Genomic DNA, 12,725 nt, shown 5'->3' on the forward strand with positions numbered 1-12,725 from the left:
ACACATAACTGTCAAGCACGAAATGTATTTGTATGTAAGTTTCAATCTGTCAGTGTATATTCATATTTATATCTAAATCAGCCTAATATAACACATCAATATACAATTTAACACATTTAAGTATGAGATGTTTAACCACCAGAACACATGAACTACAGTTAAGTCAAACACTGAGAAGGCAGCTGCTGAGATCTGCTGATGTCGAGCAGGAGATTAGTCGTCTTTTCCTTCAGCTGCTGCCTCATTTAATCATGTGAGATAAAACTGAATATCCAAAATGTCAAGAGACCAAAGTAGATATTTTTCATGTACATATTACAACTAAGGTAAAATCAACAACTAGAGTTAGCTTTAGTTTAGCTAATGCTATCTCACAGGCTAGGCCTCTTACTTTAGCTGTCTAGTTAGCCATCAGTCAAAGTGGGTAAACTGTGTTTTGGTTTAATTTACAGCTCCATTAGCTTTGGCTACAACCAAATGTTATTTGACTTTATTTAAGACAAACTGTGACTTTCCCGACTTTCAAAATTATATTTTAACTTCACAAACATCATATGTGTGATTCACGGCAAAGTTTAGTCTATTTTGTGGAAAGTTTTGTTTAAATTCGTGTTCATCTCCCTCGAGGTATTTGCTCTCCTGACCAGTGAGGTGCCTGAATTGAAAATAAAACAGTTTATTAAACCTTCACAAGTGACTTGTCAAACCGTGTCAGAGCGAGGATGCAATTTATAACACACACACAAAGACACACACAGGGGTCCATTGTATCTCTAACGAGTTCACTTTGTTTGTTGCTCTCTTTCCCGCTTAATCCCAGACTTTTGTCTCTGCTCATCATCACACTGTATAAAGTGTCCTATAATTCCTTTAACAAAGGTCACATTCAGCAGTGGAGAGGAGGTGACCCCCTTTTTTTAATAGCAGGAGAATGTCAGAGTGCAACGTGCCCCACATATACAGCCCTGAAATATGTGATTAAGAGCGCGAATATAGAGCAAATAGCATTCACACACGCGGAGATAAACAGAGTCTAAACCGATCTCTAACCGCTGATATTCTCTGAGAAATGGGTTTATGGGATGTTTTGGGTTTAAGTGATTAAATATGCGATGATCCTGTAAATCTACCGCCTCAATGGGACGAGACAAAAGCCATAAAAATATGAAGTGTGTTGCTGTGAGATAAGGAGGTGAGAGGTCTGAGCGCCAAAGCGGACCTGTAAACCAGGCCAAGCGTGTCATTTCACAATAGTATAGAATGAGGCATTGTTGGCTGTTTTGAACCGGGTGCCGAATCAAAGGTAAAGATCGATATCTTATCTGATGAAGGTGTTCCAGGAAAAACACTGGACTGTGGCAGACCAGCAGGAGGTGAGGTAGAAGAGAGCGAGCAGGTTTTCAGGCTGATAAAAGCAGCCAGACGACCCACGCGTGCGCATGGAGAGTAGATTACATGTGGTTTAAGCTGTTTTGGCCATTGTGCAGATGTGTTAATGATCTCTGCTCTACATCTGATCATCAGTTTACCAAGCTGTAAACTTTATACTCCATCCACACGAGTTTGATGAAATGTAAAATGTAAATCACCATTATGTGACACTACACCTGGCAGTGGTGACGCATAGAGATGTGTCAGGTGTCTCAGATTACTGCTCACTATACGGCAAACTGCTAAGTGTTTAGAGAACAGAGTGAGTCAGTGAGAGAGGTTTTCCTGACCTTGATCAAAGAAGATTTAATGTGGCTTTTAAATCACTTTCCAGAAATCTGTTTTCACTTTTATTCACCGTTGTTAAACAATAAAACAGGAGAATTGAGGCGCAGCATTGATCGTTTGTCCGAGCAATTAACAGTTTTTTTTTCTTCTGTTTTCCAGACGAGCAAACCTCTTGTGGTCGTGGTAAAAATGACTGTCCTTTCTCAGAGGCAAAGATGGAAGTAGCGTGATGTTGCTCTCCTGCCGCAAAACCGTGTAGTGCAGACCGACTGTGACGTCACCTATTGATGAATGCACTTCGAGTTTGGCGTCTTTGTTTTTGGGACAAGAAACTCATCAGAAAACTTTTTACTGAGGGAGAAGTAGGGTAATTTTCTCATAAGCTTACATACAATCAGACTTCTTTTGAAACCAGTGGAGTCGCCCCCTGCTGGCCATTAGGAAGACTGCAGGTTTAAGGCACTTCCACATTTATACTTCCCATATTTTATAGTCAACGAGCAAAATGTGATGTTTTGCCGTGACCGTGATCTCCTTCTGATCTTAACCAAACAGTTGTAGTTTCCTAAACTTAACACATAAAGATATAAACCCACAGTTTTACAAATAGCGAGGTGGTACATGAATATTCAGGGTGTCTCACTGGTAAATAAAATAGTCTTTTCAGAGCAGAATTTGGCAACGTGTGCTGGTTTCACTTGAGTGGGCACTACAATGTGAAAGCGGGTGACAGTATTTGGCAGCATTCTCCCGCAACCCCGTTGTTGCTCCATGAAAACACGAGTCCTCCCCCTCACTTTCTCCAAAAAAGCCTGAGAAGAGTGTGTGTGTGTTTGTATGTATGTGTGTGTGTTGAAGTGGGGGGCGGCGGCGAGGAAAACAAACAAAGACACACGTAGCGGCCACACTCCTGTCTCTGGCTGCACGCCATCGGCCTCACCACAAACCACGACTTACGCTTTCTGCACACACGCCTACGCCCAATCAGCTCCTGCGGCAGATCCACACTGATATGCCCCCAGAGTCCAAATCATCTGCTTGTATTGCAATACCAGATCTCCAGAGAGATAACCTCACAAAGCAAAATCATCTGCTATTATTGCCCCGCCGCTCCTTGACATTGTGCCATTAATAAGGCCATTGTGGAAGGGCGCTCTCTGTTTGGACACCGTATAATAGACTCTTTGACAGATTTACTTTGCTCTCTCTCCCTCTTCCCTTCCCCTTTTCTCTCGCTCGTGAATGCAGCGGGCCTATTCCACGCTGCTGCTCATCAACAGACGGCCTGTTTGTTTGCCCAGTCATTCTGGACTGATGGTAAATACATAGAGGTATTCCAGACCAAAGGCTGAGCAAACAGGGGGTTACATAAAGGCACTGTACCAGAACACACACCAGAGACATCCTCGCACACACACACAACGCACTCACAAACACCTCGCACTATTGACGTCAGCTCCCTTCATCTCTCTTTTAAAGCGACTGGTCTTTCTTGTTCACTCCGTCGGCCTTATTTCTCTTTGTTTTGTTTGTTTTTTTAAAGCTCATTGAAAACAACAATTAGTCCTGATCTCCGCCCACAGGTAGAAGACAGTGATGTAGGCTAGAGGTGGTGTTGGTGGTGGTGGGTGGGGTCAAAAGAGGCCGGCTTCAAGGCCGCCAGGTGTTTCATATCAACGTGGACATTCATCAGAGAGCCGCAGAGTCCCTCACACACACCACGCTGGTTAACAAGCACTAGCTGCTGCTGCTGCTCGGTGGCAACACAAAGGAGACCACAGCTACTTGACATCAGTGTCACCCTGTTCTCCATCCACTTACAGTCTGTTCAGAGTGGGCTGTTCTCCACAGTCACACATCATGGGACCAAATTGGGCTTTATAGTCCGTAAAAAGGGTGTTTAAATGATCGAAATTTAAAAAAAACAACTTATTTCTTTAATGCAATTCAACCTGTTCCGATTGTTAAATGTACTACAAGGAACTTTTAACTGGTTATAAACAGCCTCAATTTAAAACTGATGTTTCTATGTGGTCTACATACGCAAACGAGAAGATTTCTATATAGATATTCTGAATGTCTGTCCTTGTGTTGGATTAACTTGTGCTGATTAATCTTTTATGGCGGCAGGTTGACGATTGATTGAGGAGTCTCCTGTACTTTTTGCTTTCTTCATCATAGCTGCTGCGATCAATCAGCACATGTTTGACAGTTGCTTGTTTATTACAGTGTGTGCAACATGTTTACAGTAAATAAATGAACTGAAGTACTTCAGTTAAGCACAGTTTGGGAGGTAAAAGCACGTTGAACGCCTGTAATTTTAATTAACAACTATAAATGATAATAACAAAGTGAAGAAACAACTGTTAACTCCCAACACGAGCCACATGGCACATGGCTGAATGGATGAATGGTGGCAGAGTACAGGAAGTTATAGGTGTGTGTGTGTGTGTGTGTGTGTGTGTGTGTGTGTGTGTGTGTGTGTGTGTGTGGGTGTTCTCTATTTTGGGAAACCTTTGGCAAGTGGTCAGCGTTGGACCGAAAAGAGACAATTATGAGCAGTTAGGCTCTTTCAGAGACTAATGAGGAGGCACAGTTACAAGTGTCTGGACAAGAGCTAGCCAACACACACACACACACACACACACACACACACACACACACACACACACATACACACACACGGGAACACTTTTGTGTATGTATGTGCAAGGACACACACACACACGACGAAACAAAGGAACCCTGGCGAATATTCAGGAGTGAAAAATTACAGATTGTACCGGGACAGTCTTAGTAAACACACCACACCCATAAACACGAGCACAGAGAGCACAGTGTCTTTCTCTGAAGAATACCTCAGACACACACATATACACACACATACACACACAAACACACACTGACGTATAATTGTTTGTGTAGTATTATGAGGAACTTCTAACGTGAATGCCCTCTATAGTCGGGGAAAACTTGGAGGTGACTTCGAGTTGATCTCATATGACGCTGAAACATGAAAATGGTAAAATTACTCTGATCTTATCCTTATTGTAAACCACCAACTCTAAACCAAAGCTGTAACCTGATAAACACCACTTAAGAGGGCAAAGATGACTTTGCTTTGCAAGAACTGTAATAAAACTCGAGACTACAATGACACACACTCACACTAACCAAAGCTTTCCATTAGTAATAACCTCGCTGCAGAACAGTGAAGCCAGCTGCGGGGTTCTTCATCCTGCTTGACTACCGTCTGAACAAACCTGTCCAATCAGTCCCATTCATGGCTGCCAGCACTCACGGGAGAACTCTGACCTGGCTGACCTCTGCGGAGGGCCGGCCCCCTCAGCCTTGACCTGAGGTGTGGATGCTTATTGTCGGACCCACCGGCCCCAAGCGCCCTCACAAAGGCTTGGACGCCAGAAATTAGGCACTTGAGGGAAACTGGAGAACATCCTGGCCAAACTCCTATTGGCAAAAAAGGCAATTCTAATAAATCAAGTGCCGTAATTGAGGGGGAAATTTTCAGAGTCGAGAGGAGCGTCGGTAAATGTGTCGGGTGTTTGTGTTTTTCCTCACATGGTCTATTGTGTGAGCAGGAATTGAAGAAGAGTGTTGGCAGGCAGAGATGGATTCAGGGGGACCTATTATGCTCTTTTTCCAGCTCTTTATTTTTATTCCGGGACTCCAGGAGGGTAGCTCTGCAGGATTCACAATTTAAACTTTACTTATATTGGCCCTTGATGAAGGCACCACTGTTCATTCACTGTCTGAAAAACTCCCTAAAAGCCCACTTTCTTCTGACTGAACGAACTTTCAGGAGCCTGTCCAGGGCCGGCACCCTCAGATAGGATAGCAACACGAGCACCGAGTCATCCTGTAAGCCGAGCCTCACTGCTTACTGTGCGAAAACACCACTTCTTGACTTCCTTTGCCATTTTAAAGACTACATGAATAATCTTTTAATTGTTTTAATTGCAGATTAATTGATGATACAACTAATTGTTAGTTGCTGCTCCAATCAGGACATGGAAACAACAGAAGTTAAATGTATTTACATGATAAAGTGAGCTCGGTGTGAAGCCTTTAAGCTGCTCATTACCATTAAAAGATGCAGCTCTACGATAAAGCACCAGGATTCTGGCTTGCAAATCGCCAAAGTTTTCTCTTTAGGACACCAAATAATCATTTTTCAGTCGAGGATAAATAAACTCACAGTCCTCAAAGTTGGAGCGACCCCTGCTGCCGTTTGCCTGACGAGGCCTGTCGTCCTGCAGTTTGGACATCATGCTCAGCGCCTTAGTTTTCCTCTCCTCCATCCTTCTATCCTTCTCATCAGTGCAGTGGTCTCTCCATGCGCCCCCTTCGTCTGTACTGGACCCTGAGAGCAGAGAGATACAACATAAAAATACAGAAGTCTTACATCTGGTAGTCTTTTGCTTGATCTGATAGGAATTTAACAGTCAGGTAACTGTTGGGTAGTAGAGGGGCGACTTTTTAAATATAAACACGACAATAACCAAGTGCTGAACAAGGGGAACCACATCTATATTCATGGTCGTTTAAGTGGAAGTAGCCACTTAGTAAAAAGCACTAAAAACCCATTTCTGTTCCTTTAATAAACACTAATTCTCGTCACATTGTTCTGCTAAACGCCACATTCACGTCTCCCTCCAGCCCTTTCAGACTCTCACTAAGGAACGGACGCTCTGCCCGAAACTCAAACAGCCGTGCATTTTGTCACTGACCAGCCAATTAAGGGTCCCATTATCTCTGAGTATAAAGTCCACTGAATACACGTCTTGGTGTAGCAGAGCAGAGACAAAGAGCTCCATCAATGCAGTCTTGAGCTTAAGGAGGTCTCAGATTGTCTTCTGCAACAGTTTCCATTAGAGTTTCGGACTCCTTTCTTCATGCAAAAAGTGTTGCTTGTGTTAGCGCATGGGCGATAATTCAAAATGTGATACATTTGGAGATGGCTCTATTCATTAGGAGGAGACAGCTTGACCAGCAGATTCATCAAGCCGTCCAAAACGTGGCGCCGTGGATTCATTTGTCCCGTCAGCGAGCGCGCAGAGGTCAGCAGCCCAGATTGATGGAGCCATGTCTCATTTGACAGGCCGTCTTCCACCACGCTGCACACAATCACACGCTCCCGTCGGCCCCTCGTGTCCACGCTCGAGTCTCAATGTCACCAAAACAGACGACAGGATGAGGAATGTGTTCATCTTCAGGGCGCAGAATTCATCATTTCTTTCATATGCAACATAAACCAAATGTCTGGGATTTCTAGAGTGACGACATGATCGATGTGAAGATACTAGTTGACCAAAGAGGTGATTGTGGAGAGACACTACTGGTGACTTTTACTTTGGATGAAGTATGTTTTAGTTCTATAATGAGAGGAACTTAAATTCAGAAGGTGCATGGTGGTGTTTTTCTGTTTGATTAGGAAAATAGGTGTAAGAATATTTCCTTTTTTGACATTTATGTGAGTTTATTACCTACGCCAAGGAGCTTACGTTCTCACCCGGGTCCGTTGGTTGGTTGGTTTGTTGGTTTGTCAGCAGGATAACACAAAAAATACTGAACGAATTTCAACGAAACTTGGATAGAGAATGAGTCTCGGCTCAGAATAGACCACATTAACTCCTGGTGTGGATCTGAATAAAGGGATGGATCCAGAAATGTGTTTCTTTCTTCAAAATTGCAAGATAGGTTTTTTTTTATTTATCTTGCTGGTATCTATGAGTGAATACAAAAGCTACACCGCTAGATGCCACAAAATCCTATAAACTGGACTTTTCAACAGAAAAAAGCAACAAATCCAAGCATTTAAGAAGTCGTTACATCAATTATTTGGCTTTTTGACTTGATAAAATGACCCTAATGATCATCAGCACATCAATTACACACTGAGTACGTAACTTCTGCTGCTGTTGTTCAGAACAATATCGACTCAGGCAGAAATGTTCAGGGATGACGTAATGTTTTTAAGTTTTATTCACATTATGTTTCTTCCTCACTCTCTGATGTATCATCTGATGTTTCTCTGGAAGTTAGTGCCAGGCGATCAAATGAAACGCGCTGTTACCTTGAGTAAAATTACAGATTTCTCTGGGTTTAAACATTGTAGGAAACATTTGGGATAATGTAAGTACACAACTTAACACATTTATGACAAAGCTTGAGTCTTTTTGGGGCATTTTCATGTGGAAATGTTTAATATTTTATCTTTAACTGGTTAAAATCTATTCGTCCACACAGCGTCTGTAAAGTACAATCTTTTAAAGCAGGGTGAAAACAAATTATTCAGGATTTGGTTTCCTTCTTTTGAAACCCTCCTATCCTAACCTCCACCGCGGTCTAATCCATGAATGCACCGCAGTGATTACTGGTCAGTTCAAGCTGGAAACAAGAGCCCATCTAAAACACACAGAGCAGGTTTCCATACCAACCGCAGCATCTGAACGCAGCAGATAGCTGGATTTGGCTGCGAGCGGCCGAGTCAAATCCCCTCGCTGATTTCGAAAAGGCCGCCGGAGACAATAAACACACACACACCGCCCACACTCTCTCCAACACACACTGCCTGGCCTTTACCATCCAGCGCACCAGGCAGAGGCAAGAAGGTTGGACTTGTATCTCTTTCTTTGCATGTTTGAGAAAGGGATGAGCATCAGCTAGACAATCAGCGTGCCGAGGCTATTCACTGATGCCACCCAGAGCCTGCACTCCTCTATCTCCAGAGAGAATGGGCAGAATGGGAGCGGGGTGGAGTAAAAGGGAAAATCCTCGCCAATTTATTATTCATGGGGAGGGGATTTTCCTTTCAGGGCTCCTTTATCGAAGCCTTTCCCAACACGTCACCGCTCTCTATCAGCCCTGACAAGTGCCAATCAAAGGGCTTGAGTCCAGGTTTTTGGGGAAACGCTGGAGGATTTCGGAGACAATAGCCAATGAGTCCACAGCAGCGGTGGCTTAGAGACAATGGTGACATGGCTACACTGTCAGTGTGTGGTCCTCTGGGGGGGAAACGATCCTCGCTTAGTACACGACTAATCTTTACTTGCACCATCTCTGTCTTTCTGGAGCTTAATCTGTCCCGTAGCTTCCTCGGCTTCCTTGAACAATCCACCGGGGTCAGTTCAGATTAGTGCTCTTTGTGGCCCCGCACATCACTACATTCATTCGGACGCTAACATCTTTAGTAGCAGCTGAATGCTAAACACTGGAGTGAGCGCAGAGTGACCGGGGCAGCAAGGGAAACAGTCATGAAACAATTATGAGGGGAGGGATAATCCTACCTATGAATTCCTGATGAGCAAATCCGGACAGAGGTCTTATCATGAGCCTCGCTGGGGAGCAGGAGAATCTTATCGCAGCTGATTTCTGGCTTCAGATTAATCTCAGGATTGCTAAACCATTGTTGATGGCAAAAACAAAGTCTCTTTCAATGAATCAGTTCGAGAAATATGGAATAATCTATCAATTATATCATTTATTCTGATCTGTTTTGGGTTTTTTTGTGTGTTTTTTTGGAGCAGTGTGTTTCTGACAGTTTTTGTTTTCATTTTTATGGCACCTTGTTGTTTTATGTATACTTATAATTTGTATTTTTTGTGGCTGAAATATGAAAGTAGACTCCAGGAAGATGAGAAACCAATCTGTGGAAGCTAATGTCCCATTAACCCTCGAAGACCTGCAACATTCGGGGCACCTGACTCTCCTGTATTTATTTAGTTTCTCCCACCCTATACTAGCAGTCAGCATCAGTTGTCATACATCATTTGATTCAGGAGAAATTCAAGTTTCAGTCTGGCTCATTAAAAGTCTCAATTGTCCTTTTGCTTTGTCCGAGAATTGATGAATTTAAGTTTTTGATCTCTACCAACTCCTGAGAAAAATACATCTGGCTTGTTCAACAGCTAGTCGTTAGTCGGAGCAGATTTAAATGTACCTTTATATAACACAAACAAATATCTTGCATTTTTGCTGATAAATACTCAAATGGTTAATTTAATTTCTCACAAACCAGCACAACCGTCAACCGTTCTTCCCTAAATCTAAATGTAAATCAGCAGTTCGTCGTGTGAACTTGGTGTCACAAACCCATTTTCTCAACCGTCTCATACACATTGAGTCGTAATGGGGTCGCTCCCTCCATTACTTTAGAGCCCCATTCAAAGGCTGAACTGCTCTCACCTCCAGGGTAACCGAATCTCACCTATCCACACAAAGACATGCCACACACTGGGCATCTTTAAGTCACTGTGTGACCTCAGGCGTGACCTCTCCACGCCCTGCTGATGACCCCCTCGCTCCCTCCTCCTCCCCCCAGAGTGTGACCATGCATTTGGCCTCTAAGAGGTCAAAGCACACAAGCCATCACCAGAATCCTCTGGGTGACATCTTTTTTCCTGAGTTTGTTTAATTCTTATAGGGCAGTTAAACAGTTAAAGACTAGTTTTAAAATCTGTAAGGAAATAAACAACCTGCATTTAAAAGCTGAGGGGAATTCAGCCATTGTATGTTCTGACAAAAGCTGTACACTGCATACATTTAACAAGCTAATAAATCAATCATTCTCTATATAAAAAAGCTCTTAAATCACTCTGTCCTGCAACACTTTGCAGAGTAGAGTCCACGTTTTTGGTAAAGTAAAAACAGAAAAATCCCCGACAGCAGCTTGTTTATGGTCCTAAAATATTAAATACCACCGTGACGTAACTCTAACCCTGATGAGGTATGTGATCTGCTGCTTTCTGCTGCTCCCTGTTTGGCTGGTGTGTTCCTGACTAAGAGCATGACACAAGAAAAACAAAACAAAAAGGCAAATTTGTCTCTCGGCAATGTGAACAGGGACAATAAGCTATTTTTAGCAGGTTTACTCACATTTTAAAAACCTGCACATACACGCTAATTTTGTTGTAAAACGCAGCAGATAACCCGTCTTAGTCCTGACGCTCTAAAAATGCAAGATCCTACAATTCCCATAATGCAACTCAGGAACATTTCTTTCAACTGCCTTGGTCCTTTCCTCTGACTTTTCTCTCAAGTAATGATAATCTAATACAAGGAAAACATTTAGTATAGAAAGATACTGGAGCACATGAATTAAGGCGGCAAACTTTATTCAATGACGAGTATTTTGACGCCACATGTGTCTTCATCTGACTCTGACGAAGCCCTGACAAGCAGGGAAGTCACTAACGTTAACTCACTTGAACACACACTATATAATTGAGCCTGAAAGGGGTAAAAAATGAACGCGTTCCCCTCCGTGTTCGAAGCTGGAGCTTATACCCAGTGACGACTGCAGGATCATTTGATGTGGGAGTGAGTGCGGTTGCCAATTATACACATTTGCATCGAAGACAATGTTAGCGGATGCCAGTGGGTTTTTTTGTCCGGTGTTAAAGACTGAGTGTTTTTTAAGCCACGCAGCCTTGGTACTTGACGTCAACCATGTTGAATTAGAAGACATATCACTGCACCTTTGGTCTAAACGGTTAGCTGCAGCTCGGCACGGCCTCAGACACATCAATCTCTGATGTGATGGATGCATTTTGACATTGTTCAGGAATACAGAAAACCGTGGACCATTAACGTCAGAGAACAATGACTGATAGGTGAGAAAAGTGTGACCGCAGTCTGACGATGACGGGAGGAAAAAGAGTCAGCTATTAGCTCGAGGGTGTCTCTCCACTTCCATGTGGTGACAGCACTCCTGACCTTTTTCCCGTCTTTCCTTCCAGTGTTTGCGGTCTCGTACAGTAAGCGCTGCCTCTGAACCATCACTCATGAATGTACACAAGCCAGCCACACAGGAGAAGGTGATACTTGGAGCCAGCTGGCCCCTACTGAGGATTATCGGGCTTAAGTGTACCGGAGGCAAGGGAGCGCTAAACACAGCGCTGACAGTGAGGAGACAATGGCTCCTAATAAACCAGAGCTGACAGGGACTGAGTGGGCTTTTACCGGATCAGACGCTAATGGTTGAAGACAGGCTCTTGTATTGATTAAGTATTGTTGTTATAGGCTCTTAAGCAAGAGCACCAGTTTTAATAAAGAGGTGATATGACATAACAGCACACACAGATCCAAGAATATAATCATTGTCAGAGTAGATGTAAGGGATACAGTACCAGGAGGAGAGGCGGATCTGAACATGTCATGTGATGGACTCGGGTCTATGATCCAAGAGGACGGCGAACCAGAACCTCCTTCAGACTGATCCTGCAAGGAAACAGAAGACAGGATAAAAGTCTAGTGACAGATCGCACACATTGTGATAGAGTTGGCCTGCTGTCGGCTGCAAAGTCTACACATTTTCTGGGCGTATGCCAACTTCTGGAATTAAAATCCGTGTTTATTTTCTGTGTACATGAATCTGGGCAAGTAGTCAAGAAGTCGCCATTAATGCAGTGGCATAATAACACATGAGGATGGGTGGGGTTTTAATACATTTAGTGTTATGAATGAAGAATTCAGTGTCGGACTACTTCTTGGCTGGGAGCGGTGACTTCCTGGAGTGTTTGAATGTGTCAGAATGATGAAAAGACTTCAGGAATTTGATTGGATTGGTATTTCCTCATCTCAAGAAAGCAAATAAGCATTTCAACTTAAAATGTCAAACTATTCCTTTAAAACTCCAGGGTTTCTATGTTGCATAACTGAGAGGATCTCACAGCTTCCAGACGGGAGTGTACAGAGATTTAAAACGCCTCTATCCAAGAACCAGAGCCAGCAGCTCCTCCCACTCCCCGACTCTAAACATACCATTGGTTTATCAGTTTCTCCTCTTTATAAATAATCCAGTGTGCGGACACTTGGTTCAGCGAGGAACATTATGCAAATGATGGTATGAATCCAGCTCCGAAGCACTCCAGCTCGTCATTGTGGTTTGGCATAATTGCAGGGGGCTTATGAGTCTCATTCATGCTTTTCAGGGGCTCTCTCTCATCCGTCATAAAGGGGAGATTAATCGTAGATCACGTGGAGCA

At 43.3% G+C, this 12,725-nt stretch overlaps 1 protein-coding gene across 6 annotated transcripts in view; it reads right to left on the reverse strand.

The window, feature by feature from the left end:
* LOC311252930 (uncharacterized protein) overlaps nt 1-12,725 on the reverse strand; it is a 64,484-nt gene that overhangs the window by 11,783 nt on the left and 39,976 nt on the right. For all 6 annotated transcript variants that reach the window (XM_084346592.1, XM_084346593.1, XM_084346589.1 and 3 more), the window contains 2 exons: nt 11,868-11,958; nt 5,936-6,100 (listed from right to left, as the gene is read on the reverse strand). In XM_084346592.1, the coding sequence (XP_084202718.1) occupies nt 5,936-6,100; nt 11,868-11,958 (256 nt within the window). The remainder of the gene's footprint in view (nt 1-5,935; nt 6,101-11,867; nt 11,959-12,725) is intronic.

This window comes from Pagrus pagrus (assembly GCF_965226575.1).
Source record: "Pagrus pagrus genome assembly, chromosome: 23".
Classification (NCBI taxonomy): domain Eukaryota; kingdom Metazoa; phylum Chordata; class Actinopteri; order Spariformes; family Sparidae; genus Pagrus; species Pagrus pagrus.